General features: G+C 40.2%; 2 protein-coding genes and 1 long non-coding RNA gene across 8 annotated transcripts in view; 2 read left to right on the top strand and 1 right to left on the bottom strand.

Annotated features, from left to right (window-relative positions):
• The window catches only part of LOC100645210 (slit homolog 3 protein), a 31,812-nt gene extending 13,741 nt beyond the window's left edge, over positions 1-18,071 (top strand). Inside the window, exons 1-3 of one of the 4 annotated variants that reach the window (XM_048410323.1) lie at positions 4,847-4,966; positions 16,047-16,267; positions 16,636-18,071. In XM_048410323.1, coding sequence (XP_048266280.1) covers positions 16,049-16,267; positions 16,636-17,472 — 1,056 coding nt within the window. In that variant the 5' untranslated portion in view covers positions 4,847-4,966; positions 16,047-16,048 and the 3' untranslated portion in view covers positions 17,473-18,071. Of the gene's footprint in view, positions 1-4,846; positions 4,967-13,282; positions 13,367-15,168; positions 15,262-16,046; positions 16,268-16,635 lie in introns of those variants that run through there. The other 3 variants (XM_012314389.3, XM_012314387.3, XM_003399348.4) reach the window with 3 other exon arrangements.
• On the bottom strand, positions 2,065-13,162 carry LOC110120111. The gene is made up of 5 exons (XR_007225789.1): positions 11,856-13,162; positions 7,880-11,645; positions 5,982-6,071; positions 3,935-5,871; positions 2,065-3,690 (listed from the first exon to the last, which is right to left on the bottom strand). It is a non-coding gene; the product is annotated as an uncharacterized LOC110120111 (long non-coding RNA).
• A 779-nt stretch (positions 18,072-18,850) lies between the features above and the next one.
• LOC100644974 (probable multidrug resistance-associated protein lethal(2)03659) lies at positions 18,851-27,918 on the top strand. 3 transcript variants are annotated; one of them, XM_048410320.1, is made up of 16 exons: positions 18,851-20,185; positions 21,130-21,231; positions 21,681-21,983; positions 22,082-22,225; positions 22,479-22,903; positions 22,987-23,143; positions 23,218-23,420; positions 23,510-23,898; positions 23,971-24,185; positions 24,269-24,487; positions 24,566-24,740; positions 24,815-24,991; positions 25,071-25,530; positions 25,675-26,041; positions 26,120-26,816; positions 26,907-27,918. In XM_048410320.1, the coding sequence occupies exons 2-16, from the start codon at positions 21,155-21,157 to the stop codon at positions 27,045-27,047; spliced, it is 4,149 nt and encodes a 1,382-aa protein (XP_048266277.1). In that variant the 5' UTR covers positions 18,851-20,185; positions 21,130-21,154; the 3' UTR covers positions 27,048-27,918. The 3 variants fall into 3 exon arrangements, with proteins under 3 accessions (XP_048266277.1, XP_012169775.3, XP_048266278.1); XM_012314385.3 differs by lacking the exon at positions 22,082-22,225 and having other exon boundaries at positions 18,852-20,185; XM_048410321.1 differs by lacking the exons at positions 18,851-20,185; positions 21,130-21,231; positions 21,681-21,983 and having other exon boundaries at positions 22,076-22,196.
• Positions 27,919-27,957: the final 39 nt, after the last annotated feature.

The raw sequence follows: 27,957 nt of genomic DNA, 5'->3' as shown, positions 1-27,957 counted from the left end.
GGCCGAACGTTGAAACAAGTTAGGAAACAACAATGCTTGGTTCTCGTCAGAGTGACGGGCCCACTCTATAAATCGACGGTTAAAATAATATTTGCCGTTTCCACATTATTTCCGGACGAAGTAGCTCGGCATATTGCGCCGACCACCGCCGCTTCCTTCTCTCTCTCTCTCTCTCTCTCTCTCTTTCCTTCTCTTTCTTCCCGTTTCTTGCCTTCCTCTCTTTCAACAAACCTACCTGATAATAGGATTTTCTATAGCAACCACGATAAGGAAAATCTCGCGACAGGCCTTGTCGAAGGTGTTTCGCTTCGCGAGCGAAAACTAGCTGGAAAATCGTCGGAAATGAACTTTGATCCGGATGGAAGAGCGGGATAAGAGCATTTCTCGTCAAATCTCAAGAGTTCTTCGAGCATCTGTATGAACCTGGTACGTATACAGGTTTTAAGGATTTAAACGCCACGTTCTCCTAATAGAGAATTCTCTTTGTAACCGGGAAAGGTATACATAATACAACGATAGGTCCACGAGGAGAAGTGACCAGAGGAATTGTCCAAGAAGAATCGTCAAATTCTTTAACGAGAAAGGACGTTCGGATCTAACGTTGAACTAGTTCACAGAACGGATGCATCTTGGTTTGCTACTGTTGTGCCTATTGGATCGTAAGGAGAACGCAATGAAACGCGGCTACCTCGCGATCGTATCGTGCGCTTTGGATTTCTTTCGATCGAGAACAGGCCAGCCGTTACCGTATCTAGAGCAGAAAACTAGTTTGCCCGGTATCGTGAACTAATTGTTACATAATCGATACGAAAGTCAGTGTCACCGAAAGGAGTTACGTGGGTAGGCTCGACCACAGCCGAAGACCAGTGAACGATTTCGTCATGGGTCATCTACTTCCTCCTACGAGGATTCGACCTCGCCCCCGTGATACGTCGTGATACCGATCGTACAACGACTTACCAGCCAGAGGAAAAGAGATTTACGACTGCCTGGCGGATCTCTGTTCTCTCCGATACAAGAACGTCGTTTTTTCCATTCTCGGAAACTCTTAAAGAAGTCGACTTTCGTTCGATCTATCCACGATAAGAATGGACGATCACCCGAAACTACTTACTTGGGCGTTGCGCGTCAATTAACACGGCGATAGAATTTTTTTCCATCAGAAACTCTGACGATTTCGTGGACGATTATAGTGCTGCACCGGATGATTCGTCGTTTCTCGTTCCCTGTAAACGATGGCTGTTATCGCGACGACTCGTCTTCGATCCTTGTCCTCCTGTGAAACAATAGCCTGAAAAAGAACGCCAGATCGACGAATATCCGATCCACGACCTTATACAATCGCGAGAGTTAGAAAGCTCGGAGGAAAAAGCGCTGTGGCACCTTCTTTGATTTATCGTCATCAGCGTTCGTAATTTGCACGGCGCATCGTTCGTTATCGAACGCCATCTCTGGCGTTATACATTATACATATCTCGTGCACTTTCTGACACGCTGTGACATCGATAATTTGCATTTTGCTGGGGTTTTTATTTATTCCAGTGAATCGATTCGAATTTAAAAAGGGCGCGACCCTCGTCGATGATAAAAACGGGGATCGTTGTGTGTTGCAATATGGAAAGCAAAAATGCAATTTTCTGGTAACTAAAGTGGTTCCGAATCAAGCTCATCGTCAAAACGAGAACGATTTTACGATAACTGGCCCGAAAACCACTGCTATCTCTCGGTGTAACGCGTCACACCCTCGAAAAAACGCGATTTGTACGCGACCAGACAATATCGTGCCAGTTTGGGAGGAAGACCGTGCGTGGGTGGCACACCTTTAAACCCTCGATTAACGAATTCCACCGGGGAGTTTCCTGTATCTTGCATTCCGTATAAATTCGCGAATGCCTCGGTAGATTCCAGAAGGATATACGTAAAGTCGGATGTTGGCATCCGGGATATAAATATCGATCCTACTTCTATACTATACATGTATTTATGTACATTGCGATAAACGTGTATTGTCGTGGTGCGAGTTTGCTTACTTTCGAAAGTGAAAGATTTAGAATTAACGACTGATTGGAAAGAGGCATCGATTATTAGAAAGATAATCAATCGAATGCAAAGTACATTATACCTATATTATACTTATCGTTAACAGAAGCTTTCGTTATTGCCGATTGAAGAAGCCTCTGTACGCAGTACAAATTTCGAATTTTCAACGTCTTACATAATATAACATATATTTTTACATATATAGTGATAAAAGATAACAAATAGACAATCCAAACGGCTTTTAGAATGTGTGACATACGTGTAACGGTGAGGCTATGAAAGGCAACTAGTGCGTCGTATATGTGTAACACGCGATAGCGAAAGGGTTAATCATTTAACACTGGTGAGAAGCTGGTTATTTAAAGGTGGGATTTTTAGAACCGTCAGATGTATGAGCCTGAACGCACATGTTAATTATTTGGGTTAGACATAGTTCCACGCGTAAGGATTTCCTACCAGAGAAACAGACGCTAGTACGCCAATACGTCGGAGAAATATGTTTTGAATGATTTTCTGTCGTATTTACGTCAAATATATACATCAAAAATCCCACCTTGACGTAGTATATGGATGGCATAACTCGAGCTGGAAATTCCATAGGCGCGTCGATAGCGTGCGATTTAGACATCGGAGCCAAGGTATTCGCGTAACATGTAGAAATTTAATCCGTCAGGAATATTACGCGGTCTTTTTTTATATCACGTTTTACATGTATTTTGTCTACAGGTATATAAAGTGTACCCTACTCTCCGTGTGCTGTATCGAAACAAAAGATCAGGAAGGAGCAGTTTGGCTCGAAATTAACATTAATATAAAGCCTTGAAAGCACGCGGGATTCGAGGAGCTTTCTTCGTTAGAAAAGCAGGACGAAACAATGGATATTATTTCCAATGCAGATCGGGACGAAATTTGGTAGGTATCATTGTACCAGATAGAAGACCTGAAATATAAAACCTTAAATTCGATATCTATTTCCTATATCTCTGATGAGAAGTTATATAAGTCAAATTTTGGTCAACAGGATAAGTACGCTAGTATTTTCTACATTACTTTCTTTTTTTTATGATTCTATCTAATACGAGTCAATTTCAATTTTTCCGAGATTCTAACGGTATATCCAAAATATAATAGCTAAGCTTACATTGCACTTTGAGTAGTATAAATGCTTCCTTGCGGAATTAATAATTCTGACTTATACTTTTCTGTGGTCGTCTGTCAGAGATGTAGAGATCTATATCGTTCGAATGCATGACTTGATGCATTTCGAAGTTAAGATTTTATATTTCACTTCTAATTGTACAACGTTTAATTACTATCTCGTCTCACGATACCCACCAAATTTCGTCTCGATCGGCCACTGGTGCCTTTCGAAATCATCTACGTATCTACAGCTGAAACAATTACTCGTTGTATCTAAAGCTATTCGTATTGCAATGATCTGCTCGGTTTCCTGTTTGCCTTTGTAAAAGCGCCAATCTTATGTAAACGCGGTTTCTGATTACCTAGGAACGCTCGTGGATCGGCAAGGATTACCTCGTCTAAGAAGTCATCGCGATGCATCCGTGCATCTACCAGAATGAAATCCTTTTCGGTGTCGTATCGTTCGTCTCCTTTTGTCCTGCGAATATGTACCTACCCGTACTTTGCTTCCTGCAAACAAGCACATTGTATTAAAGCGAAGTAGTGTAAACGGAGAAGTTTGTTCGGAACTTGGTAACGAAGCCCGTCCCCTTAATCCATCGATTCTTTGCGTCTGTTTCGGCGACGGTCGAGGGAGGAACGCCGAGACAAAGTCCCGAATTTATAGAGACCCAGCAATAGCAGCAACATCGAACAAGCATAAACTACAGTTAAACTTGACCCAGTCCTGAAATATCGTTCTTTGATTACTTACCCGAAGTACACGATGCCTGTCGGCGATGTTGGTGACTGCACGAACGATGGAAGTTCTCGCTCCATCAAGTCCATCTGACGAAATTACGAGATCTCGAGAAAAGGAAAGACCAACGAAGCTTCGGCGTTATTTTCGCGGTAGTTGTTTTCTGGGCCAGGAACTAGGCGGTCCATAAATTCCGCCCAACGATTCCGGGACATGTCGAGGCTGCTCCGGCTTCTGTAAAATCACCGAAAATGCCAGCACCGTTTCTTTTTTTTCTTCTTCTGTTCGCAGCCACATCGTCCATCTGTTTTCAGAGACCGCGATGATTAATCGCGTTTAATCCCGGCAACTCTTGCACTCCTGACACCCTGATCCGACTATTTCGAAGCTCGATTTTTGCTTCGCTTCGCCCCGCTGCTGCCTGCGACCTCGCGTTAAATTTTTCCTCGGATTCCACGCGACGGAATATCTCGGAGATACCGCAACCTCTCTAGAATCTTTTGCCTCCAATTTTAACGGGCGAGCATGCGTTACCTACAAAGGTAGCTTTTAAACGCGTTTCTCGAAAGTAATTGAAAATCCTTCGCGTAACTTTGCCGTTCCCAGGAGTTTTAAATCGCATGAATGACAAAGCAAAGAAGAACGAAGGACGAAAGAGCGAGAGAGAGAGAGAGACAGAGAGACAGAGAGAGCGAAGCTCCGTCGATCGTAAAGGAAATCGTGTTGCGAGATGAGTTTCAGTGATTTTGTGGAGGCGTCGAGAGCGAGTTTCGAGGTCGATGCGATCGGACGGTACGGATCAAATAAATAAAATCAGTGAAGTTCCGTGCCGCGACGTAGAACGGGAGAAGTGGTTGTTATTTTTAGGAAGATACACGGAGCGAGCACGTATCACGAGCGTGTGTTTCGTTTCCGGGCTAAGGGGAAGCTTTCGTGCGCGAACAAGTGCGCAGTCGGCGGGACGAGATGCGTCTAGACAAGCAGCTATCAGGAAAGAAAGAAGAAGAACGACTTCCGAGTTGAAAGCGGTCGAAAATGAGGAGAGAGGTAATCGAGAGTCTCGCGTTTGACCGCTTAGCGCGGCCAGAATGTCCTACTCTGATCTAACTGACAGAACCGATCGAGCAAGAAATTGGCCATCGATCTTTGGATACCACGTGATTTTTGTGCGATAGGGTCTCGATTTACAACCGATGTACGGTGTGCCGAATTTTTAAAACACGCGATATCTAACTACATATGCGCAATAGTCGGTGTGAATGTACGGTATCCAATTAAATACGATATGTCTTTTGGGGTGTCGCAAAATTTTGTATATCGTGAGATGAAAAATTATTGAAAATTGTTACGATGGAGGAGAAGGTGTTGGCAAACGTAACGTCTGTTTCAAATTCTCTCAACGAAATGTTCGAGAGACACAAAGACCGAACCACCTAACGAGTCTCGGAAATTCAAGAGTCTCGTATTTGGTAAATCTTGGAACGAATCGCAAAACAGGAAACTGTATAAAGCTCGTTTTGCAAGGCGAATTGGCGCGTTACCACCGAGTTTGCTACCGTGACTGATCGCGCGGATCGCGGAACTTCTCGAGCAGAAAGTGCTAAGAGACGCTCGTTAAGGAACACGGAATGCCCGATAAAAATTTCAATTTATACGCAAAAAAGTACTCGAAACTTAGATGAAGAAAGTTCATAACTGGCCATTAAGTCGTTTGGCCAGGCTGCGGGAGGAGCGGCCGTGTTTCCCGCCCATTTTCCTTCTTTGCCGTCCAACCTCTCTCTCTCTTCGCGACACACGGGGCTTTGCTCTAGCGTCGGAAAAGGAACAAGCCTTTCGCTTTTGTCGCTGCTTCTTGCTATTATGCACGCCCTCCAAGCCAAGCCCCGTTCGAGACCATTTCGATAAATACTCCTTCTAATTCCCTCTATTTTTCCATGGCTTTCCTCGATCTCCTGAAAAATCGACCTTGATTTATTTTGCGTTCGTGCCGGCGCGGTTAAATATTTGGTCGTTTGGAAGTTCGGAAAAAGATAAAAGTCAAATGTATTACAGAGAAATTTACCTCAGGTTCGTACACCAGACAAATCTTCGACCGGCGTCGCTATACACGTCGTGGGCCTAAATTCGTGGCATAAGCGAAGTCAGCGAAATTCTATGGCTCGAAATAAGACAAAAATTAAGAATAAAAAAATTACGTTGCGTAAAAATTTGTCAAGTAAACTGCGTATACTTGTATTTGTACTGTATAGTGTATTCGATTAATTATTCTATGTGCGAAAATATGTCGAAAATATAGAACAAGACATTTTCGAAAAAAATCGAGTTTGAATTAAAAAATTTTTAACTAAACTCGTTTAAAAATACAATTCTCTCGAATTTTATTCTGTATTTTCAACTTATTTTCGCATATAGAATAACCTTCTGTTGATTCTCGAAACTGGCGCTTCCAAAACAATTTTGCGTTAATTTTGATTTTCCTTTTATTTTGAGTTATAAAACCTGCCTAACTTCGTTCGTACCGCGAAGTTAATCGTACCATCTACGTACACGTATATGGATTCGTTGAATTGGCTAGCAGTGGTAGCATGTGTGCGTTGAACTCGTACCGCGGTTGAATAAGAAAGAGTAAAATCTAGGAGCACGTGTCACGTCGCAACACACTCGATATCGAAAAGTTTCTACTCTTTGATTTTTTTCAATTGCCTTTTATTTTTATCTTGTCCTTAATCTAGTCAAGGAATCGAGCGAAGGAGGCGAAACGAAATCTTTGGCGAAAGGGCCGCGACGAGGCGAACAGGGAGAGAACACAGAGACGCGTGGGCGTCGACTCAATATGTCGTCAAAGTATTTCGTTTTCATAAATATTCAATGGATCTCGCGCAATCGGCGCTCGCTGGATTAGTGCTGCCGCCGTGCTGCTTTCGACGATGCTTTCGAGGTTACGACCGCGTTTAATCTCGCTATTTACCACCCGCGCATCGCGCTCGTGTTAGAGCGCGTTGCGAAAGACGTCGTTAAAGCGGCTAGAAAAGATTTGATTCCTCGTCCCGTTAGAAGATACTCTTAAGCCTGTAGCGACGCCTTTCAACTTTCAGCTCTCAAACTCGATCCCCAATTTAACCTGTCGAACGAACATAACGAGTTAACTCGTCGTTTGAAATCACCTCCGCGACCGACTTTCATGTTCGTTTAAATCTTCCAAGGATTATCTAAACTTTCTGACTAGCCTTTAAAGAAGAAAAGTTGGAGGAGCGAAACGGTCCGTCCGGGCCAACCTACTTGATAACTGCCGTCGACGTTCGAAATCGTGCAGACGTTAAATCGGTTTCGGACAGTTGGCACATAGATCTTATTAGAGGACATTTTCAGACTGTTTATCACGATCGTTCGAAAACGTACGGCATATACGTGCACGCGAGTCTCGGATACGACTACATACGTACATGTATCGATGTCTCGTGATGAACGACCATCTAAGAACCGAATCAGGAATCAGGTTTTGCTTCGTGAAATTCGATATGTGAAGGACCAAATTTTTTCGCTGTAATACCATCGTCGCGCGGTGTTACAGCTTAACTCGAACGTTTGCGTTTACGTTATCCGTGTTAAGATAACGTCGTCGGTTTTGAGAAACAGAGTGCTTCGTGAGAATAAAACACAAGTTTACACGGTGGCTTTGAATTATGGTGGTGGATAAACGTACGTATACCGTTTCTCTCATCGGTCTCACAACGAATTCTCCCAAAGGTAGTGTTTTGCGTTCCCTTTTCGTCCATCTCCCGTTCCCATCTCGCGCTGCCGCTCGTCGCACCGTTAATAATAATGGAAACGCGAAAAACGAATCAAACCAAGCACGTAGCGCGTGTTTTCACTCGTTAATATGTTTAATATCTTCTCATCAACCAAAGCTACGAGATCGTACAACTCTGACAAATTAAATTATCTGTAAGTTACCGTCACCTGTTCTCCTCTGTTTGCTCTGGCGTCCTCGTTCGTGTAAACGAGGACGCGAAACAAAGCTGGTTAGAAAAGGCAGCTAATCCTATTGCTTCGGGCGTTAATCGCGAGTCCCGGCCTGGTTAATTCTCACTGCGAGGCTCGGGGTGCTGTTGTCCCGTGTTTCGTCAATCGCGTCGGCTTTGCTGAAAAAGTCTGCCCCCGCCACAGTTTTGCTTTTCGCCTCGTGCAAACTGAATACGATGCGTGAAATAGCAGCGCAGTACTCTTTTCTCCCGGTGCATACATACATACTTTTTGCGACATCGAATAGTATAATTCGCCGAACAATATGATTTTTCATCGAAAGATAAACGAGCCGCTTATTTGCCAAATTAATTAATTCCGCGAAAAAAAAGGTAGAGAAAATTTATGGAATTTTATACGATAAGCGGCAATCAGGTGCTCGGGCATTAAAGTTTTTAGAATTTTCACAAGTTAGCCGCGTGAGCGGTTCAGATTAACGTTCCTAGAGCGACAGTTTTTTTATTTCGTGGTCTTTTTCGATCTGTGCCTAACAACAAGCTGGCCTTCGCAGTTCACCGAGGTGCTAATGCAGATTCTCGGTACGAACCGAACAAAATACGCATTGTACATCGAAATCCGAAATCACGAAAGATTGTAGTGACGATACTTGCTTGTGTATCTTATTAACCTGATTCGCAGGCATTCACGGAAGGACGCGTTCTCGCTTCAGTATTTTCAACGGGCACTTTTAATTAATTCCTATACCTCCGATTTCTACGAGTGGCGGCAATCCGAAAATCCACTCTATGGTATATACCAACTGTTGACAGAGTACCTGACACGTGATCAAATTCATCCTTCGATCTACGGACTATCGTGCACGTTTCTGGTTGCAAGTGCGTACCTCCGTGATCGATATCTATCCTGCATTAGCGGTGAAAAATTCTCTGCCACGCTTTCTTAGGTTCATCGTACGTGATGAAATTGCGCCAGTATTATGCAGAGTCTTTCATTCGGTGAAGAAAGAAATTGTAATTGCGAACCTAACGAATAATATCGTAAGAAGAAGAAAGAGAATAATTTATATTAGAGTAGGGCTCGTGTGAAAGAAATGGGTTTTAGGCGCTTGTTAAATATCGCCTCCGTCGATCCGTATCAAAAGTTGGCTCGGAGGGAAAAATGATTTAATCGATACCTCGAAATAACTCTCACTCGCCCTTACTATCTCCAAAGAACACATCCGGAAGTTTGATTCTTTATTAGAGAGTTTACTTTTTCACGAAACTGCTTTCTCGGTCGGAACAATGGAGAAGGGAGCAGGGCAAAAGGCGAAGTCTCGAACAAGCTGACGGTTCCATCGAACGGAGAAAAACTTTGCTTATTTCGATCATCGCGGTCGGTCCTGCACGAAGATTTTAGTAAGAAGATTGGTCTTTTTTAATTATCGACGCAGAGAAAAATTCCACAAGTTGTACTATATCTGACCTCGACCCGATAAACAGCTAGCACTTGCCCCTCCCCCTCCTTCCTTCCTCTCTGTCTCCGGTTTTCTTTTGGTCTAGTCACCACGTAATCATTCGTTCGTCTCATGTTCTCTGCGTAAAGCCTTTGGCATTTATTCTCCTGATTTCGATTCCCTCTCTTCGATACGCTACCGAGATAAGAAACGAGCTGAAGCGCGCGAGCATTCCGAGTGTCTTTCGAGGACCACGAACGCGTTCGACAAGGGGTCAGGAAACGTGACGCGATCCAGGACACGCAATAAACGAGGAAAACAAACGTGATAGCTACCGGTGCAAATATTTCTGTTATGTGGCTCGGAGATCGCGAGAATTTGGGGATTCTCTCTCGAGGGAAGACAAGAAAAACTTTAGCGAGGAAGAGACGCGATCGTTGATGGCGCTATGTTCCGACGAATATCGAGTGCTAGCGCGACACTCGGCTCGCTCTCGTTTAATTTATTTTCTCTAGAAACTGCAGCAACGGAAGAACCAACCGGTTAATGGGAACTACGACAGAACTACGACTGTTTGCTCGGAAAATATCTGTTTCCAATGTTTGCACGGAACGAAAGGAGAGAGGAAAGGGAACGGGCCACCGGCAACTGAATTTTTGACGAAATACCAATTCTCCGTACTCGCTGCCTCCCTTTCCATCCGTGACCGTTTGCCTTTCGCCTCTGCCGACCTTCCACTTTCATTTCTTCTCTTTTTCTCGTTCCTCTTTTCTCTTTTTCTTCTAGTTCAGAGAGAAAGGAATCTCGAACGCTAGTCTGGACCAAACTCGAGAGCCAATCGCGAGTCTCTTGTTACGGTTTCAAGGTTAAAAGCGTGGCCGGGCCGAGTTCGCCTTTTGTCATTTACGCGGGCAAACCGGTCGCAATCGAACGGTTGCCCCTGCAGAAATTGCACGGATTTTCCAAACGAGATGACTTTTGCGAAACGACTTTGTATGCTCGACAATCCACGATACCGTTACATCATCGTGACAAATTTACGCGGAACGTTACTGGGATAAAAACTATTTTACGCTCGATAGAATGTTGTTACACACGATTGTACAAGTGGTTTCCCTTTGAAAACGAAGCGACACGAATGCCACGGTAAATCTAATTTCGAGAGTTTGCACAAACGACCGGTCGGAAAATGACATATTAACGAAACACGTGTGATCAACGCTGCCGGTTAACCCTTCCACGGTGTAACTCGAGAGAAAGAGGTTCGCCAAATTGTCAAACATAGTATCATAATATTTTTATATTTATTCAGGATATTTACTTCGTATAAAAAGTTGAAAGTACATATTATTGTTTTACGTCCGATATTAGAAACGCAAGAAACTTTAAGATAATGAAATAATTACATTCTAGATCTTTCAGGATAAATCTTATCCTTGTTATTTTATTATGCCGTCAGACAGTTAATAATCTCCGCGCGCATTACGGATGCGTTCCTCATTTAATTTTCCTTCTTTCAAGGATCGATTTTCACCGACAAAATTCCATCAGTTTCCCTACCTTTCACGCAGATTCGTTGGAATTTACATCGAAACAACGCGCTGTTTGCAAATTGTAATTATTTGATTATTCGAAGTTGAATTCGCGCGCTCTTTTGATTTCCTGGGCTATTAAACAAATAACCTGTGAAATTCATCGGCATCGTTAAATTCTGTTCTCTTTCTATGCGATCCTGTGAGGTTCTCGAAAACGAATCTCTGGCGCGCTCGATGGACCGCTATTTCCGGGAAAATTGCTTGCTCGCGACAAAGGGCGTCTTTTCAGCCGTCCGCTTCTCGTCTCCTTCAGATGTTTTTGTTTCCATCGCGGGACGCCTCGTTGCGCCGTTATTTTCGGCAGTTTTCTCTCCTCCTGACCGTTTTATTTCCAGATGCAACTACGTTGCACTTTGCCACTCGCTAAAATTGCACTCGCGTTTAATCTTCTCGCCGATTTCGCTCGCTGATTTCCAACGCAACTTTCACAACCGTTGTCGCATATTTCGCGAATTCACGGAAAAACGCTCGTGATTTCAGGCTATTTGAAATTGAAATTTCAAATAGCGCGAGAATTGCGGCGACCGCGTTCCATTCGTTAAACCGCGCCCCTTCGGGTAACTTTTTTTTTTTGTGGAAACGTTTCGTTTATCTAACAGTCGTTGATAATTCGAGAGAAGTTTGTGGACGCGTCGGAAATGAATATCAAGCAACGCCCGACCAGCCTTTATTCGTAAAATAGAAGCAGGTGGATGCGCAAGAGATTGGTACCCTAAAAAAAAATTTATCATCACGCAATTGTCGTAGTTATATTTGCACTTGTTTGTCCTAATTTTCGTTTAGAAGAAAATAAGAAATCTTTCATCAACGTGCTTTGGAATTGAATGCACGATAAATTCGAAGAAAAAGCATATTACGAAGTCGGAGATTTGACTCTTCATTCAACCGAAGATGCATCCGCCTTAATATTTTATTCGATTACCTGTAATCCTTGATAACTCTAAGCCCCGAGCTCTTTCAGGTTTTAAGGTCTTTCAGAACGTCGCTCGACAGATGACGATTTCTTACGAAACTCGAAATTAACATTGATACGATATATCGGGCGTATGCTTGTTTTACGATCAATTTCATTCCAGATTTTCACTATAGCGATCGCGTCTCGTATTGCCGCTTTAAGTCATTCACTTCGATCGATTTGACAGAGAACGCGCAGTAAAGAAATGAGAAACGATTAACGTCGGAAACAAACATCGATTACGAGAAGTTCGATGAGCTCGCCTGTCGACTTTAGACTTGCGTTTTGCAAATACATCATGAGGAATTACATCAGAGGCGGTGGATCGATGACTTGCATGTAATAAACGTTAATAGGTAACAGATGACTCGCGTAAAACTCAAAATCAGGCGACAACTTGGAATTGTGTCGAAATCTAAGACAAACACATTATCGTGATAATGTTAGCCACGTATTCGCCTGATATTATATAATTTTATCTCGAAGTGACGAATCACAACCGCCGAGCTTACAATAATCTGCGATAACTTGTACATAACACTTTTGTAAAAATCCCTTCGATTCTTATCGCTGATAGTTCTATTTAATATATATTGTTCCTGGAAATTTTTTTCCCGGGATCGTTGTTATCGAACAAACATAGACAAGCAAAAGTTGCTACATTCTACTCGACCGGTTGAAAGATAAGACAGCGGGGAAAGAAACTATTATAAGCAATCTTGTATCGAGAAAACTCAGCTGTTTAACGAGCAAAGTTCACCGAATGCGATATAACGTTTAGCGTCGATGAATGATAGACGTCTCCTCTAGAAAGCGATCGAGTCTGCGCGTTGTCATACAGCGTTATCATCACTTTCTAAGATTTCTCTTCTTTCACCTTTTTGCGTTCCAAGTATCACGGATGACTGCAGTTTTCGTCGGCCAGGCGTAATGCCACACGATACCCTGTTATTTTCCAAGCGATATCATTCGAACCGATGTTGCTTTCTAAAAAGTTTGTCTCGTTGCGATATTACGCGAATGTCAGCAAGGGCAGGCTTATTTCGGATCGGTGGGGATCGAATCTCGCGTCACAGGCGATGCGAAAATATGTAAAACTCTGGTAGAAGAAAGAAAACATTTCTGTTCGATACATTTCGTTGAAATGAAGCTCGTCTTTAACTCCCGTGAATCGAGTGAATCGAATATTAACCGAGGAACCAACGTTCGTTGTTTCTCCGATTTTATTCCGCTTTTAACAGGGATCTAGAGAAAGAGCGATCGATGACGCTAGAAAAACTACGAATTCGCTGAGAAAAACACAGAAGTGAAACGAAAAAGGGAGACAAATGTGGTGTGTTCGTCGGACAAGCTCGTAAAGTATGTTTACGGGCAGGGCCGAATCGAGAGGGAGAACAAGTCACAAGGGAAATGGGAATTCGTGGATGAAACGGTTTACGAACCGGTGACCTCCGGCTTGGATCGTATCAAGCGCGCAAGTAACGATTCTGTCAACTTTTACCGCTTCTACGCTACAACTTGATGACTCGGTTATCGTAAAATCTACGAACAAATACTTGTAAAGTCACGATCGGTAGTGACCAACGTAAACGTTACGTACATACGTTTCAAGAGAACGTTTGCAGAATATGGCGCGTGATCGCTGGATAATCGGTGAACATAAATTGTTCGAAAGAGCATCGCGATCTACCAGCTTCGTGTCTTTCGTATCGCGAATAACGAATTTTTTCCTACAATTTCGACGTTGATGGCTGTATGAACGAACCAACCGAGCATCCGATTACGGCTGTTGTAGCAGGACAGCGCGGCCTCGCTCGGGAAAAACGGGAAAGGTTGAAAAAACTGAAAACTCGTAGATTTTTTTCGGGTCGCTGGCTACATTTTTTCCTGCGACTTCAATTATTACGAACGATCGCGTGCTGCTGTTCTCGTAAAACGCACGCGTTTCAAGCTGAATTCCAAAGTTCGTGACAAGGGTAAAAAATTGAAAAGCACAAAGCACAGAAAAAGCGCCTAGACTGGCGTTGTAGCATCGTATCCGACCAGTTTCATCGATAGCCTATGAAATACACGCATCATCGCTTCATTGGTTTATCGTATACGAGGGAGCAGAGGTATACGACTATTTTCCGAACGAAGACACGAGAATAAAGTAGCAATCATTTCTCGAGTTTGAAACATAAAACGAGCGTCGAATTCGTTTCGCTCTTGTTTATGTTTCCAGCAACATCGTGTACGATGTTATAGATGATATTTATCGAGTTGAGCGGCAGATGTCTCGCGTACTCTAACAGATTCGTATCTCATTCTGTGTACGTACTTGTTAGAACGGTAGTAGAATGTTTCTGTTTCTACAGGACACGTAATGGTGAACGTTGTTCCGGAAGAAAAAGCGTTCAGATAACAGAATGTTCGGATAGATGAGTACGTATTTGGATAATAGGGGCAGTAACAATACAGGTCTCACCAAACTTACTTACTAATTGAATCGCCTGATACACGAGAACTCGCTAATTTATTTCCACGAGTTTGGCCCACCTATCTTGCAGATAGTCGCGTTTTATCTCTTGTCTCTCTCGTCTCTACAAAGCATCTTGGTCTTCTCTAGTTAACGCGCTTGTTCCTGTTCCTTCGTCCTCCCGGTGATCCTCTCGTTTTCGGCAACGTCGATCACGGTTCATCGGTTCAAGTCGAGTTTACGTTTAAAGTTTGATGGTTTGGGTGCGCCACGAATAACCACGATGAGGAGCTCTCAGCCTTTTCCATACGTTTCACAGACCTGTTGCCGCGAGCAGCGTAACACAGGCATCTTTGCGATAATACGATCTATTTTGGGATTCTGTTCGGTTACCACGTTATTCCGAATCCTTTCCGCGTGTCATACATTCCGTATTTATCTGATCCTTCGCGACTCTCTGCGCGTTTCCTCCGAAACAACAGTCGCTTAAGCAAGGCAACAACCGGTAGCTTTTAATTGATGCGCGCCACAGCCCTGAATTCGTTCCAGCCAGAGGCTCGTTGAAAAATTTATGGGTTCTTGACGCGGCCGTGGCAGGTTGAACGATTTTAAAACTTTAACGATCTGCATCGGTCGAGTTATTCGCATATTCGTCGAACAGATGGAAACCCCAGTTGAATCGGCGAAACAGGTACCGCGGTGTTTGCGCAACGCATCGAGAGAGTCGGCTTTGAATTTCGCGAACGATGCATAAAATGTATCCGTCGAGCGTGCTCTCCGTTCTGTCTATCGGCCAGAGAATATAGTTAGTTGGCTTACGTTACCGGGACTGGTTCTGCAGTTCATCAAAGCTTGGTACAATAAACACAAGTCGAACGCTCGCTAGCTGCTCCAGCCACGCGAATTGCTTCCATGGTACATAAACCGACTTCTTCGGCACGTGCCTGAACGGAGAGAAATTCTTGCAACTCGACGATAACCATCTTCCGCGAATTCGTCCTCCATGGCATCCTGAAAACCGTTGATCGATCAATTTCCGTGATAAGGAACTGGTGCGATAAAACGTCGCGATTGCAATTTCGTGGCGTGCATCGAACAAGACGTGACCAAACTCTGTTCGAAAGAACGATAACCGTCTCGACTTTGAAAAGCCTGGAAAATCTAGCGAGGAAATGGGTCTCGTTCGCGGTTTCATGGTTGCGGTCGATCAGATGAATTTTATAAGCCGGTCATCGATCAGGAAAGTTTTCTACAGAAGCGAAAGCATCCATAGCTAGTTGGTGCTATGTGAAATGCCGTATCGAAGATACTTCTCAGAAATTCTCCCGTCATTGTTTGCGCTCGAGAGCGGTCACCGGAGAATAATGGATCGAAGTCCGCTACATAACAACGCATACTTTTTCCCTGCCATTCGCAGCCGGCGAATTTTCGCACGTTACTTCGCGATAAGTTTTCAAACGTAACGCGAATGTACGTATCTCATTGGCCTTTCGAGCAAGCGGAACGGTCTGAGTTTCGCTTGTTGCGAAACGAGAAGCGTTAGAACGTTAGCTAGCTTCTCGCGGGCGAAAACTGCCGTGACGTTATCCCCGATATTTTCGAGAATTCGCGTCTCTTCCGAAACGTCGCCAACGTCTCGAAGCATGGACGCGAAAGCAAACTTGAAGCCTCAACGAGAAAATCTCGCCTCTCTGTTACAGGCATGAGTGCATTTCTGATGAACGGGCTTCTAATGCTGGGCTTCGTCGTAGCGACCATGCGGGACACGATGGCCCTTGGATTTTCCGGACCGACACTAGTCATGGATCAGGACATCCCTTCGAGGATTTGCAAGTACAGCAGGGGGTACTCGATGATCCAAGTTCATTGCAAGAATTTAGGCCTCGAATGGATTCCTCCGAATTTGAAGACGGAAATTCAGGTGAGACGAGTCAAAGCATGGAGTTTTCACATAATCCGGAAGATAGTGATTAGCGATAGTGATAGTCCGTGTGTGACAAGCTATTTCGAAAGTTACGTCTAACTTCGTCGAAGTTGATGGTAAAAGTGGAGAAAACGAAAGTATGGCGTTTCTTCCGCGATTACGTCAGGCGATGACGCTCGATCGAAATTGTGAAAAAGCCGCGAGAGATGATGCCGTATTTGCGTTTCCTTCGTCTTGACCATCAATGTGACAAAGCTAGATGGCTAATGGCAAAGTAAGTTATCATAGACGGAAAAAGGTCACTATCTCCCAAACTATTATGTTCTTCCGTTTGCAGCATTAAACGAGTCGAATTCTTGCTATAGGTGCTGGACGCGTCGGTGAACAGAGTGCGGATGTTAACGAACGACAGTCTGGCGGCGTACACGAATCTCGCCTACGTTTATCTGAGCGACAATTTCATCCAGGAGATCCAGGAGGGAGCATTCGATAATCTACGATACTTGAGGGTGATCGATCTGTCGACAAACGGCTGCGATACCCTTCCTAAGAGTCTCTTCCAGTTACCATATCTCCAAAAGATTTATCTAGCCAAAAATAGACTGAGCGACGACCTATTCAAAAACATGGAAGTGAAGTCTCCGTTGATCTTCTTGCAGCTAGCGAAGAACAGGCTTAACAAGATACCACAGCTGGGTCCGCTTCCCACGCTGTTGCACCTGAACGTTTCGGGCAACAGCATTGTCTCTGTTTCTCCGGAGGATCTAGCTTCCTTCTGTTCTTTACAGATCCTTGACTTATCTAAAAATCCGATCAAATTCGACGCGAATAACTGCGAGTGCCAGACGTTGAACGCGTGGCTGCGCGTTCGCGGAATTCATTCGCGACCAGTCTACAATTGCACCGAAGAGCACGAAAGGGGATGCACGAAACCGGAGTTCAGCAATAGAACCACGGAACTGTACGAGCAGTGCTCGGAAATACAGCGGGTGAAAGCGGAGACGGAAAAGGCCAGGAACACGTGGATATTGATCGCCTGTTGCATCTCTGGCTTCCTCTTCTGTCTGTTCATTAGCTTGTTTTGGGTGCACAAGAGAAACAAGCGGAAGAAGAAGAAGCTGAAGGAAGAGCAGAGGCTAAACGCAAACAACGCAAATACCGAGTTACTCAACAGTAATTTAAACCAATCGGAAAACACTTGAAACCTGGCCATAGCGTCCAGTTGTCAAGCAGAGGTACCTACGATCGATTCGATTCTATGTTCGATCGACAAAAAACGAACAAAGTGAGAAACAGGAAGACGAGAAGCAGATGTTAGTTCGTCTAACTCTTAAAACAAAGAAAAAGACATATGTCGGAGCGATTTTTTTTTCTAAATGTACGTTGATATGTATAAGGTGTTACGTGAGACTTCGATCTTTCATGAATATGAAAGTATCCCGTAACAAGTGTGATCTAATAAAAAACGGAAGCGATGGCGAAAAATGTAGTAGGTAGAAAATGCGGAAGAAATTACTTTTGCGAGGCTTCGCGTTCAAGGAAACCGATACGAAAACTTGCTTCCAACGTATGTCGATTCACGAACGTACAGAAGGATTAAAACGGATGTTGTCCCTGCTCGTATTCGCACAGGATAACCTTGCGATAAGTTATACTATGGGAATATTAGGTTGCAGAAATTCGATCGAACGCACCGTGTATTCGCCTGCGAATTTCTAGTATCAGTTTCCTGGAATCTGAAGGCCTCGTTTCTATGTGTTTCATTCGGAATTTGCAAGATCGATTTGCTATCGGTTCGAAACAGCGAAGACGCCCCCATCGAAAGATTTCGAATATCGGACGGAGGAAGGGTAGAGTTATTCAGAGGCATCTAAGTACTTACCAATGTTCTTGCGATCATGGAAATGCGTTAAAATCGCGAGATTAAACTGTAACAAGTTTACAAGGACAAGAAATTCGGACGAGAGAGCAAAAACTAAAATCATGATTACGCACACAAATATTCCTACACAAAATAAATAACCGTGCGATCTCGGATTATGATTATCGTTAATCTATAAATTTAATCGAAAAACGATATCACGAATTTCCGTCGTTTGTCCTGTTTCTACTACTTAACACTAAACAAGGACTCTGATCGTCGTACGCGATATCAAAATTTCGATATACATACATACGTGTTATTATTATCGCATAATTATTGAAGCTAATGAATGTTATACAATCATAAATCAGATACGTAAGTTTTTGGGAATGAGATTCGTAAAGTTCAATAGAAGATGTGTTTTCAATTCAGACGCTTAATTAACGCCTTGATGATATATACTAAGTTTACGGTGTAATTCTTATCACATGCGTCTTTTAAACGGACTTCGTTTCATCGCTTGAGAACGTAATATCGGTATAAACTATATTGTATGTATATGTTGTGTGTATCTATATATATATATATATAATCTATATAATAAATACACAGTATATATATACACACACAATATATATAGTTATATACAATCTTATATACATACTTATATTGTATGTACGAGCAAATACATATGTATGTATGTATAGTCATGTTGAATATTGCGTTTATTGATATTTAACGAAAAAATATCTTCTATTATTTTTACGTTCAAATTTTCAAAAGTATTTACGCCGTTTTTAACCTCAAATATATTCACTTTAATCGAAAATTTAAATTTAACATAATTTTATGTTTTTTACAAAAAGTGCCAAATGTCGTCAATGCATTGTGTATAAATTTCCTAGTTTCAAGTACGGCCCACAAAGGAAAAAAGTAAATGATAAAAATGCTATGTTATGTCCAGCTCTCTGATACTAGCTCTTCGTATTTGTACAATTTCCTTAGTTATTCTTTATAACCGCATAAAATAGATGATATATTACCTGAACAAAGTTGTTGAACTTTTCGAGGATTAGTAACAATAATGAAGAGACGAAGAGCTATGAATTGCGAAAAATCCGAGTTGATAGTATAAGACCAAATTTTGAACTAACAATAAGTAAGACACGAAGCTACAACCTGCCAATCGATAAATGTCCTTTCTATATGTATGCGTTAAGTATTTAAATTTAAACTATACTTGTAATACATTTCTATTGAATTTTCTTTTACTTTCAATAAGTACGATGATATATTGTACAAAAGTGTTACCGACAGTTCGATAAATTCCATGAAATAAAACTTAATTCTAGTCGACCATTGTTTTACCAGAAAACCCGAAATTATTTCATTGAGAAATTTCAGTTTTGCTTTTTGTTCGCGTCAATGAACATTTTAAAAGATAATGTATCAATGAAATCTCTTTCTTGTCATTTAATTTATCGATAACAAGAACATTGGGTAATTAAATAGTCATTTAGTTAAATAAAGTTTGTAAGTTAATTCTTAAATTAGAATCCTTCTGTTAGATGACTGCAGGTTTCATTCAGTGTAATGAAAATTTTGAATAGAAGTTGAAACTAGCTTCTTTTATTATCGTTCATTTAATGTTATTTGGTTAATTTGATATAGATATCGACCTGCTGGTTAATTATCTTGATGAAAATGTTTTTATTCGGTTCTCACATCAAAGATGTGCTGTGTTGATAAGCAGATCCCTCTTTTCATTAGTCTGTCAAGAGATGCCGTCCTGATCGTCATTGCGAAGTAATACGGATATAGAAAAAGAAAGATAGAAATGTGTAGATATACGCAAAGATAACTACGGGGCGATATCACGTATTAGTTTAAGGTTAACCAATAACTCATGCGAGCGCAGGCGAGTAAAGCACAGTCAAGTAACGGCCTTCTATTTAAGTGGATGTTGCTAGTCATCCAACGAATTGTTGTGCAAGTGAAAAGTAATGGGACATTCGCATGCTGGAAAATAGACACGTCTATCTTCTTTGATCGTAAGTCGTGCGAAACATTGACTAAACATTTATTTGTGTTTTCCATCATTTACATTTTATAATATTTCTCACTTCTATCTACCAGCAACATGCATCAAACCTATCGTTTTGGGTTATCTTGAAAAAGCATGATGGTGATATGACAGTTCATTTATCAGACGTGATTCTAACAATCGATGAATCATTTAATGTTATTAAAGACGTTAATCAAATTTTAGCGCACACTGCCGAAAATTTGTAAATTCTAGTTTCTATTACATATGTTAAACTCGATTTGTTAACGCCTGGCCAATCAGATTTTTTCGAATAGTTTTACAAGAAGTAAGCACGTGTAGATTAAATTAGACGAGTAAAGTCCAATTTGATATATAACCAGTAATTTAATCAATGTTCTTTGAAGCGTTATTTTAAGCAAGTAATCCCATATTATATAAGGAGATTAAACCAAAGCATTCTGTAAAAGTATTAAGAACATTTAAGTGTACAATTATTAAATGTTCTGCTTTAACATTTCGTATTTAGTTGGTATAATCATTTTATATTGTTGCTATTAAATAGAACTGTTAAAAGTTTTTACATATAGGAGCAAATATCAATTTCCTGTACTTATGTTAAAAATAGAACATGTGTCAAATCGAGAACAATAATATCTATTAATATGTACCAATGCCAATTAGAAATCTGATAAAACCCTACCGATACTTAAAGATATATTCTGTATTGTTAGATTTAGTTTGTTAACTTATCATTCTGTACATCACTTATCAGAATAAGTACTTACATAGTATATGCCTACTCTACTTATTTATTTATCTTTCATTTGTATATATTTGTAGTGAAATAATAAAGTTATAATAGCATAGTACATTAATTTTATTGTTTGTAAATATACATTAATTTAACAAAAAATTGTAATTTTTCCTGTCCTCGCCAAAATTTTGCAGGAAATCTAATTAATCAAAAACCATCATGGATGGAAAAGTAAAAGCAGAAAGAAAAAAGAATCCTAGAGAAGGAGCAAATCCTCTTAGTCATATAACATTTGCGTAAGTTTGAAAAATACAATGACTTGTTCATTTCTTTCTTGTTATTGGCTATTAATAAAAACACAAGTTCATGGTGATAAGTAAGCAATGTTTCAATAAAGATACCTCTAAATTAGATATAAGGAAGTCTTGCAAAAGATGGCATAAGAATTATCTTGAATTATATTGTTAAATCAATAAATGAGAGAGAAAGAAGATGTCAATGTCTGCCATTATCTACCAGCATTTCTAAACAAAAATTTTTGAAAGAACTTTTCCTATTATCTTTAATCAGGTACTATTGACATTAGTCATTTGAAAACAGATAATTCTACTGCCTTGTAACATTTGGCTCAGTCATTGATTTAAAGATAACGCGAAACAAAAATGCATTGCTTACTCTTTATCATTGAAATTATGTCAAATTAAAACACTATTTGCTATAATAAAAGTTTTATCTTTGTTGGTAGATTTACATTACCTACTTTTTGGGCTGGTTATCATAGAGATTTGGAAGTAACCGACTTATATAAAACTCTCAAAGAACATAACAGCAATTATTTAGGTACAAAGATATCAAAAGCATGGCAAAAGGATTATGAAGCATATAGAAAACAGAAATTACTGAACAAGGAAAAAGGATGTAGCGATGAAAGTTATACTGGAAGAAAGAAATTAAAGGCGCCTAGTTTACTAAAGGTTCTTATGAAATGTTTTGGGGTTCAATTAATATTCTATGGAGTAATTTATGCGGTTTCCGACATAGTGTTTAGGTACATTGTCTAATTTTATTCATATTTATTATTTATTATAATTATAGAAAATCTGCTAATCAAATTCATTGAATTTTTAAATCTGATTACTTGTTCAGATTATCACAACCCTTGTTTGTCGGTCTTTTGATTCGTTACTACAATCAGACGAAAGTCGAATCTATGCCACTGCATATTATAATGACCAGATTATACAATTCTTCCAATTCGCAAGTTCGTGAAATTGACGAAGCGATTAAACCGTTAAGTCCCTAAGCCCGTTGTATCTTGCACCTACTAATCCTTTTCTCATATCTAGTATTAGATAGCTTAGTATTTTTTTTTTTTTTTTTTTTAGGAAGTAAAATAAGATTAGTTGCTAGTTAGTTAACTAGTTAGATTAATATTTAATAATATCAATATAGAGATGCTGTTTATGTAATTTGGAATTTAGTTGATTAATCAGTTACTTGATATGTGATATGAACAGTAACTTCTTCTGTTTTATATATACAGAGTAATGCAGCCAATATTCCTCGGAAAACTCTTAAGATATTACACTGATACTAAAATGACAAAAGAAGATGCCTATTTATATGCAGGTGGTGTAATATTATGTTCAGGAGTGTTGATATTTATTACTCATCCATACATGTTAGGGATACTTCATATGGGAATGAAACTGCGTATAGCTTGTTGTACACTGATCTATAGGAAAGCATTGAAGCTTTCGAGAACTGCGTTGGGTGAAACGACAGTAGGACAAGCGGTGAATCTCCTATCTAACGATGTTAATAGATTTGATGTAGCACTTATATATTTACATTACTTATGGCTTGGACCACTAGAAACCATAATCATAACATATTTTATGTATACGGAAGTTGAATTATCCGCTATTTTCGGAGTTATAATACTTCTACTGTTTATTCCTTTACAAGGTAATGAAAATTAATAACTGTTGTGTATTAAATATAGTACAAACATTTCTTGTATAGCTTCTGTTTTTCCTTTAAAAATATAGGATATTTGGGTAAAAAAACTTCGGTGTACAGATTAAAAACTGCTCTTAGAACAGATGAAAGAGTCCGATTAACTAATGAAATTATTGGTGGTATTCAAGCAATCAAAATGTATGCCTGGGAGAAACCATTTAGTAATTTAATCGAAAGGGCAAGAAGGTATTTTTTCTATAATAAGAATTTTCTTTTCCGTATATCTATTTGCAAACATGATATCATTGATATCGTTACAGGAGAGAAATTAGTGTTATACGAGGCATGTCTTTAGTTAGAGGTATTACTATGTCTTTCATAATGTTTACGACAAGGATGTCGCTTTTCATTACAATAGTAACTTATGTATTGTACGGTCATAAAATAACTGCCGAGAAAGTGTTCATGTTACAAGCGTATTATAATATTTTGCGGCTTAATATGACTGTCTACTTTCCACAAGGCAAGTACATTCGAATAGACAACTATTATTAGCGATTAAATCTAACAAAAATCTCTAGATTAAATCTAACAAAACAATCGATGTCGTAGGAATAACACAAATAGCTGAATTGTTGGTTTCTGTAAGACGTTTACAAAAGTTTATGTCGTACGAAGAAATTAACGAAGAGGACGAAAAAATGGAATGCAAGCAGAAGAAACCACAAAATCACAAAGATAAAAATGATGCAAATATCATAGAAGAAGAGGTACATGATGGAAAACGTAAGACAGCAAATTATCAAGGAGAATATATTATGTCGCTAAAGAATGCTAATGTCAAATGGTTTTCACATGATCACGAAGATACGCTAAAAAATATAAATATCAACGTGAAATCAGGTGAATTAATTGCCGTTGTTGGCCAAGTTGGGTCTGGTAAAAGTAGTTTACTCAATGTAATGTTGAAAGAATTACCATTAAAGTCGGGTACTATAGAGGTTCGTATTGCTCCTTGGATAATTATATCTTCTTCCTATAATAAAATGTAAACATTCTATTTTGTTTTACAGATAAATGGGAAAATCGCGTACGCTAGTCAAGAACCGTGGCTGTTTGCTGGTTCTGTTAGACAAAATATTTTGTTTGGTCAAAAAATGGATCAGTTTCGGTACGAACGTGTGATTAAGGTTTGTCAATTAAAAAGAGACTTCACTTTGTTGCCATATGGCGACAAAACGATCGTGGGTGAAAGAGGAATTAGTTTGTCGGGTGGACAACGTGCTAGGTCAGTAATTATAATACCATTTATATGCATTCTATTAAAGACGATATTGTGTTGCAATTAATCGATCACATTTGCATGTATAGGATCAATTTAGCCAGAGCGGTTTATGCAGAAAACGAGATCTATTTATTAGACGATCCTCTAAGCGCCGTAGATGCGCATGTAGGCAAACATATGTTTGAAGAATGTATCGTGAAATATTTAAAGGGAAAGACTAGAATTCTCGCCACGCATCAGTTACAGTTCTTACGAAATGTCGATAGGATAATCGTTTTGAAAGATGGAGAAATCGAGGCTGACGGGTACGATCCGTGGCATCTAGTTTTGTCACATTTTTCTCATTCAAATTATTTATTTAAGTCAAGTTTTACTCGTTTCAGTTCATACGATGAGCTTATTGCGATGGGAATGGACTTTGGAAGATTATTAGAAAATCCTGCTGAAGAAGAACGACCAGGTTCTGTCCCCCCTAGCAGGTCTAATTCTCGGAACGCTAGTAGTGCATCTTTGAGTTCGTTAAAGAGTAGCGCAACTGAGAAAGAGGATCCGATTGAAGTAAGTAAATATTTTATTCGTCAAAGTAAATAAAGACCGAGCAAAAACTAGAAGCATTTGTAAATTATATGTAGGTAGCTGAAGCGCGTACAAAGGGCAGAGTTTCCGGTAAAGTGTATGCATCGTACTTTAAAGCTGGTGGAAATTGGTGCGTCGTAGCTACGATTGGTATGCTCTGCGTGCTTGCGCAGACATTAGCCAGTGCTAGCGATTTCTTTATCTCTCAGTGGGTCAATATGGAAGAAAAATATGTAATTATCATTGGTATCTTCTTCTTTTTGTCTTTTATAATTTCGATGAATCGTCACGAGTAAATATATTCATTTAAAGGTGAATGAGACAAAAGATGGCGTCAGTGAAATCAATTGGAAAGGACCGATAAGCCGCGATGTCTGCATGTACGTGTACACTGGCTTAATCGTTTCCACTGTTATAATTACTATAGTACGTTCGATTACATTTTTTTCGACGTGTATGAGAGCTTCCACTAAATTACACGATCGTATGTTCCGATGCATAAGTCGAGCAACAATGAAATTCTTTAATACAAATCCATCGGGTCGAGTTCTTAATAGATTCTCGAAAGATATGGGAGCCATCGACGAAGTGTTACCAATAGCTCTAATTGATTCTTTACAAATTGGCCTGTCCCTTCTTGGTATCATAGTCGTCGTTGCAATAGCCAACTATTGGCTATTAATACCCACCGTGGTCATCGGAATCATCTTCTACTATATTCGTGTCTTTTATTTGGCAACTAGTCGTAGCGTCAAACGGCTCGAAGGAGTTAGTAAGTATTTGTTTCTAACACGATTATTTCCTCCGCATTTTATTTCCAAAAGCGAAAAGTATCGTTTTTCATATTCACGAGGGAAACCTATCGAATTCGTGGACTAATTGTAATGATTAAATAATTTGTAATAAAAAACGCTAGCTCGGTCACCGGTGTTTGGGCATCTCAGTGCAACTCTGCAAGGGCTGTCGACTGTTCGAGCCTTTGGAGCGGAAGAGATTCTTACGAAGGAATTTGATCAACACCAAGACTTACACTCGTCAGCATGGTACATATTCATCTCTTCTTCAAGAGCATTTGGATTCTGGCTGGATTTTTTCTGCGTTATCTACATCATGCTGGTCACTTTGAGCTTTTTGGTGCAAGATGATGGAACAGGGCAGGGTGGTAACATTGGTTTGGCCATAACGCAAAGTATTGGATTAACCGGAATGTTCCAATGGGGTATGCGGCAAAGTACCGAACTGGAAAATCAAATGACTTCGGTGGAACGTGTGGGGGAATACAGGTGAGCGTCTCAATAGAATATTATTAGCATGATCTTTAAGCAAGGAGTATTGCTCACGTATACAAATTGTATTTTTAGCAACGTGGAAAGCGAACCACCGCTGGAAAGCACGCCGGATAAAAAGCCTAAGGAAAGTTGGCCCGAAGAGGGTAAAATTGAGTTTAAGAATGTATATATGAAATACGATGCGGCTGAACCTCCGGTGCTGAAAAATCTCAACTTAGTGATTTATCCGCAAGAAAAAATAGGGATTGTCGGACGTACAGGCGCGGGGAAGTCATCCTTAATATCGGCGTTGTTCCGTCTTGCGGAACTCGATGGTGTCATCGAGATCGATGGCGTGAAGGTTAACGAGATCGGACTTCATGATTTGCGTTCGAAAATCAGTATAATTCCTCAAGAACCTTTCCTGTATTCGGGTTCAATGAGAAGCAATTTAGATCCTTTCAACAACTACCCGGACGATGTGCTGTGGCAAGCGTTAGAGGAAGTTGAATTAAAGGAAATGGGACTGGATTCTCATATTAACGAGGGTGGTTCCAATCTAAGTGTCGGTCAGCGTCAATTGGTTTGTCTCGCCCGCGCGATCGTCAAAAATAATCCGATCTTGGTTCTCGATGAGGCTACCGCGAACGTTGATCTACGAACCGACGAACTCATTCAAAAAACGATTCGTTCTAAATTCTCCACTTGTACAGTGCTGACCATCGCGCACCGCCTTAATACCGTGATGGACAGTGATCGAATTTTGGTGATGGATGCCGGTAGAGCTGTGGTAAGTTACTTATTACGCATCGAATTACAACTAGTAGAAGGTAAGTCGGAGATAAGAAGAGTGATTTAACAAACTTGTTTAACTCCGTAGGAGTTTGATGCTCCGTACGTCTTGATCGAAAGGAAAGGATATCTAAACAGTATGATAAACGAAACCGGGTCTTCAATGGCAGAAGTTTTAAAGGAAGTCGCTCGCCAAACCTATGAGAATCGTACGTCGACCACACTCTGATAATTTCGTAACGCATTTGCCAATTCATAAACGAAGCACGGAAATAAATGCCATTTAGATTTTACAAACTGCACGGGCTATGTTTTATAAGTTTATATTCTTTTTATACGATTATTGATCGGTGGGGTTAGTTAACTCTATCGAAGCATACGCCATTTGAACGAGTCATCTCTCAACGGATTTCGCGTTTATCGATACAGTATTATTACATAGATTTTTGTAAACGAACTTGACATTCTTTCATTCAGATAAGCATTGCCTTGAATAACCGTGACGAGACTCGAACGTACTTAAATTTAAATACGTGACAGATACTATTTTTATATAAACGATACATATATATATATATATATATATAGTTGCGGAATAAAACTTTACCCCACTGTAGCGATTCTTCTCTTGTCATCGCTGGTTGATGCTACGAGAATATATACAAAAACCATTCGTTAAAAGTGTAGGTGTTTGCTCGATTTTTTGTAAATAGAATGTTTTGTCCGATGGGTGCTATGTGAAATCAATTTCATTAAAACGTTGAAAGAATATTTACGGATTTCTAATGTTCTCCGTCTGCATCGTAACGTTTTATATTATGTGATACGTCGAATTTATAGGATGAAACAAACGAGAGAAGGGTTTTTATCAGTTCGAACAAACACTTTTCCAGTTTGTACTGTGTCAGGAATGCAGTTCTTCCTATACAAGATTCTAAAAGATTCATGTTTCATATTTGATATTTCCCGTGATCATTTTATTCGCTGTACAATTAAATATATTGTACTTCTAGGTGAAATCAATTACTTTATGTACAAGTGCCTATGTAATTTAATTATAGATGAAAAATATAAATGCAGGGAATCATTTATCTTGATAATACATGTTTATCTTTTTCGTTTTACCCTTAAAGGATTTT

This window comes from Bombus terrestris, chromosome 11, assembly GCF_910591885.1.
Source record: "Bombus terrestris chromosome 11, iyBomTerr1.2, whole genome shotgun sequence".
Taxonomy (NCBI): Eukaryota; Metazoa; Arthropoda; class Insecta; order Hymenoptera; family Apidae; genus Bombus; species Bombus terrestris.
This window is presented reverse-complemented; position numbering and strand designations above follow the sequence as displayed.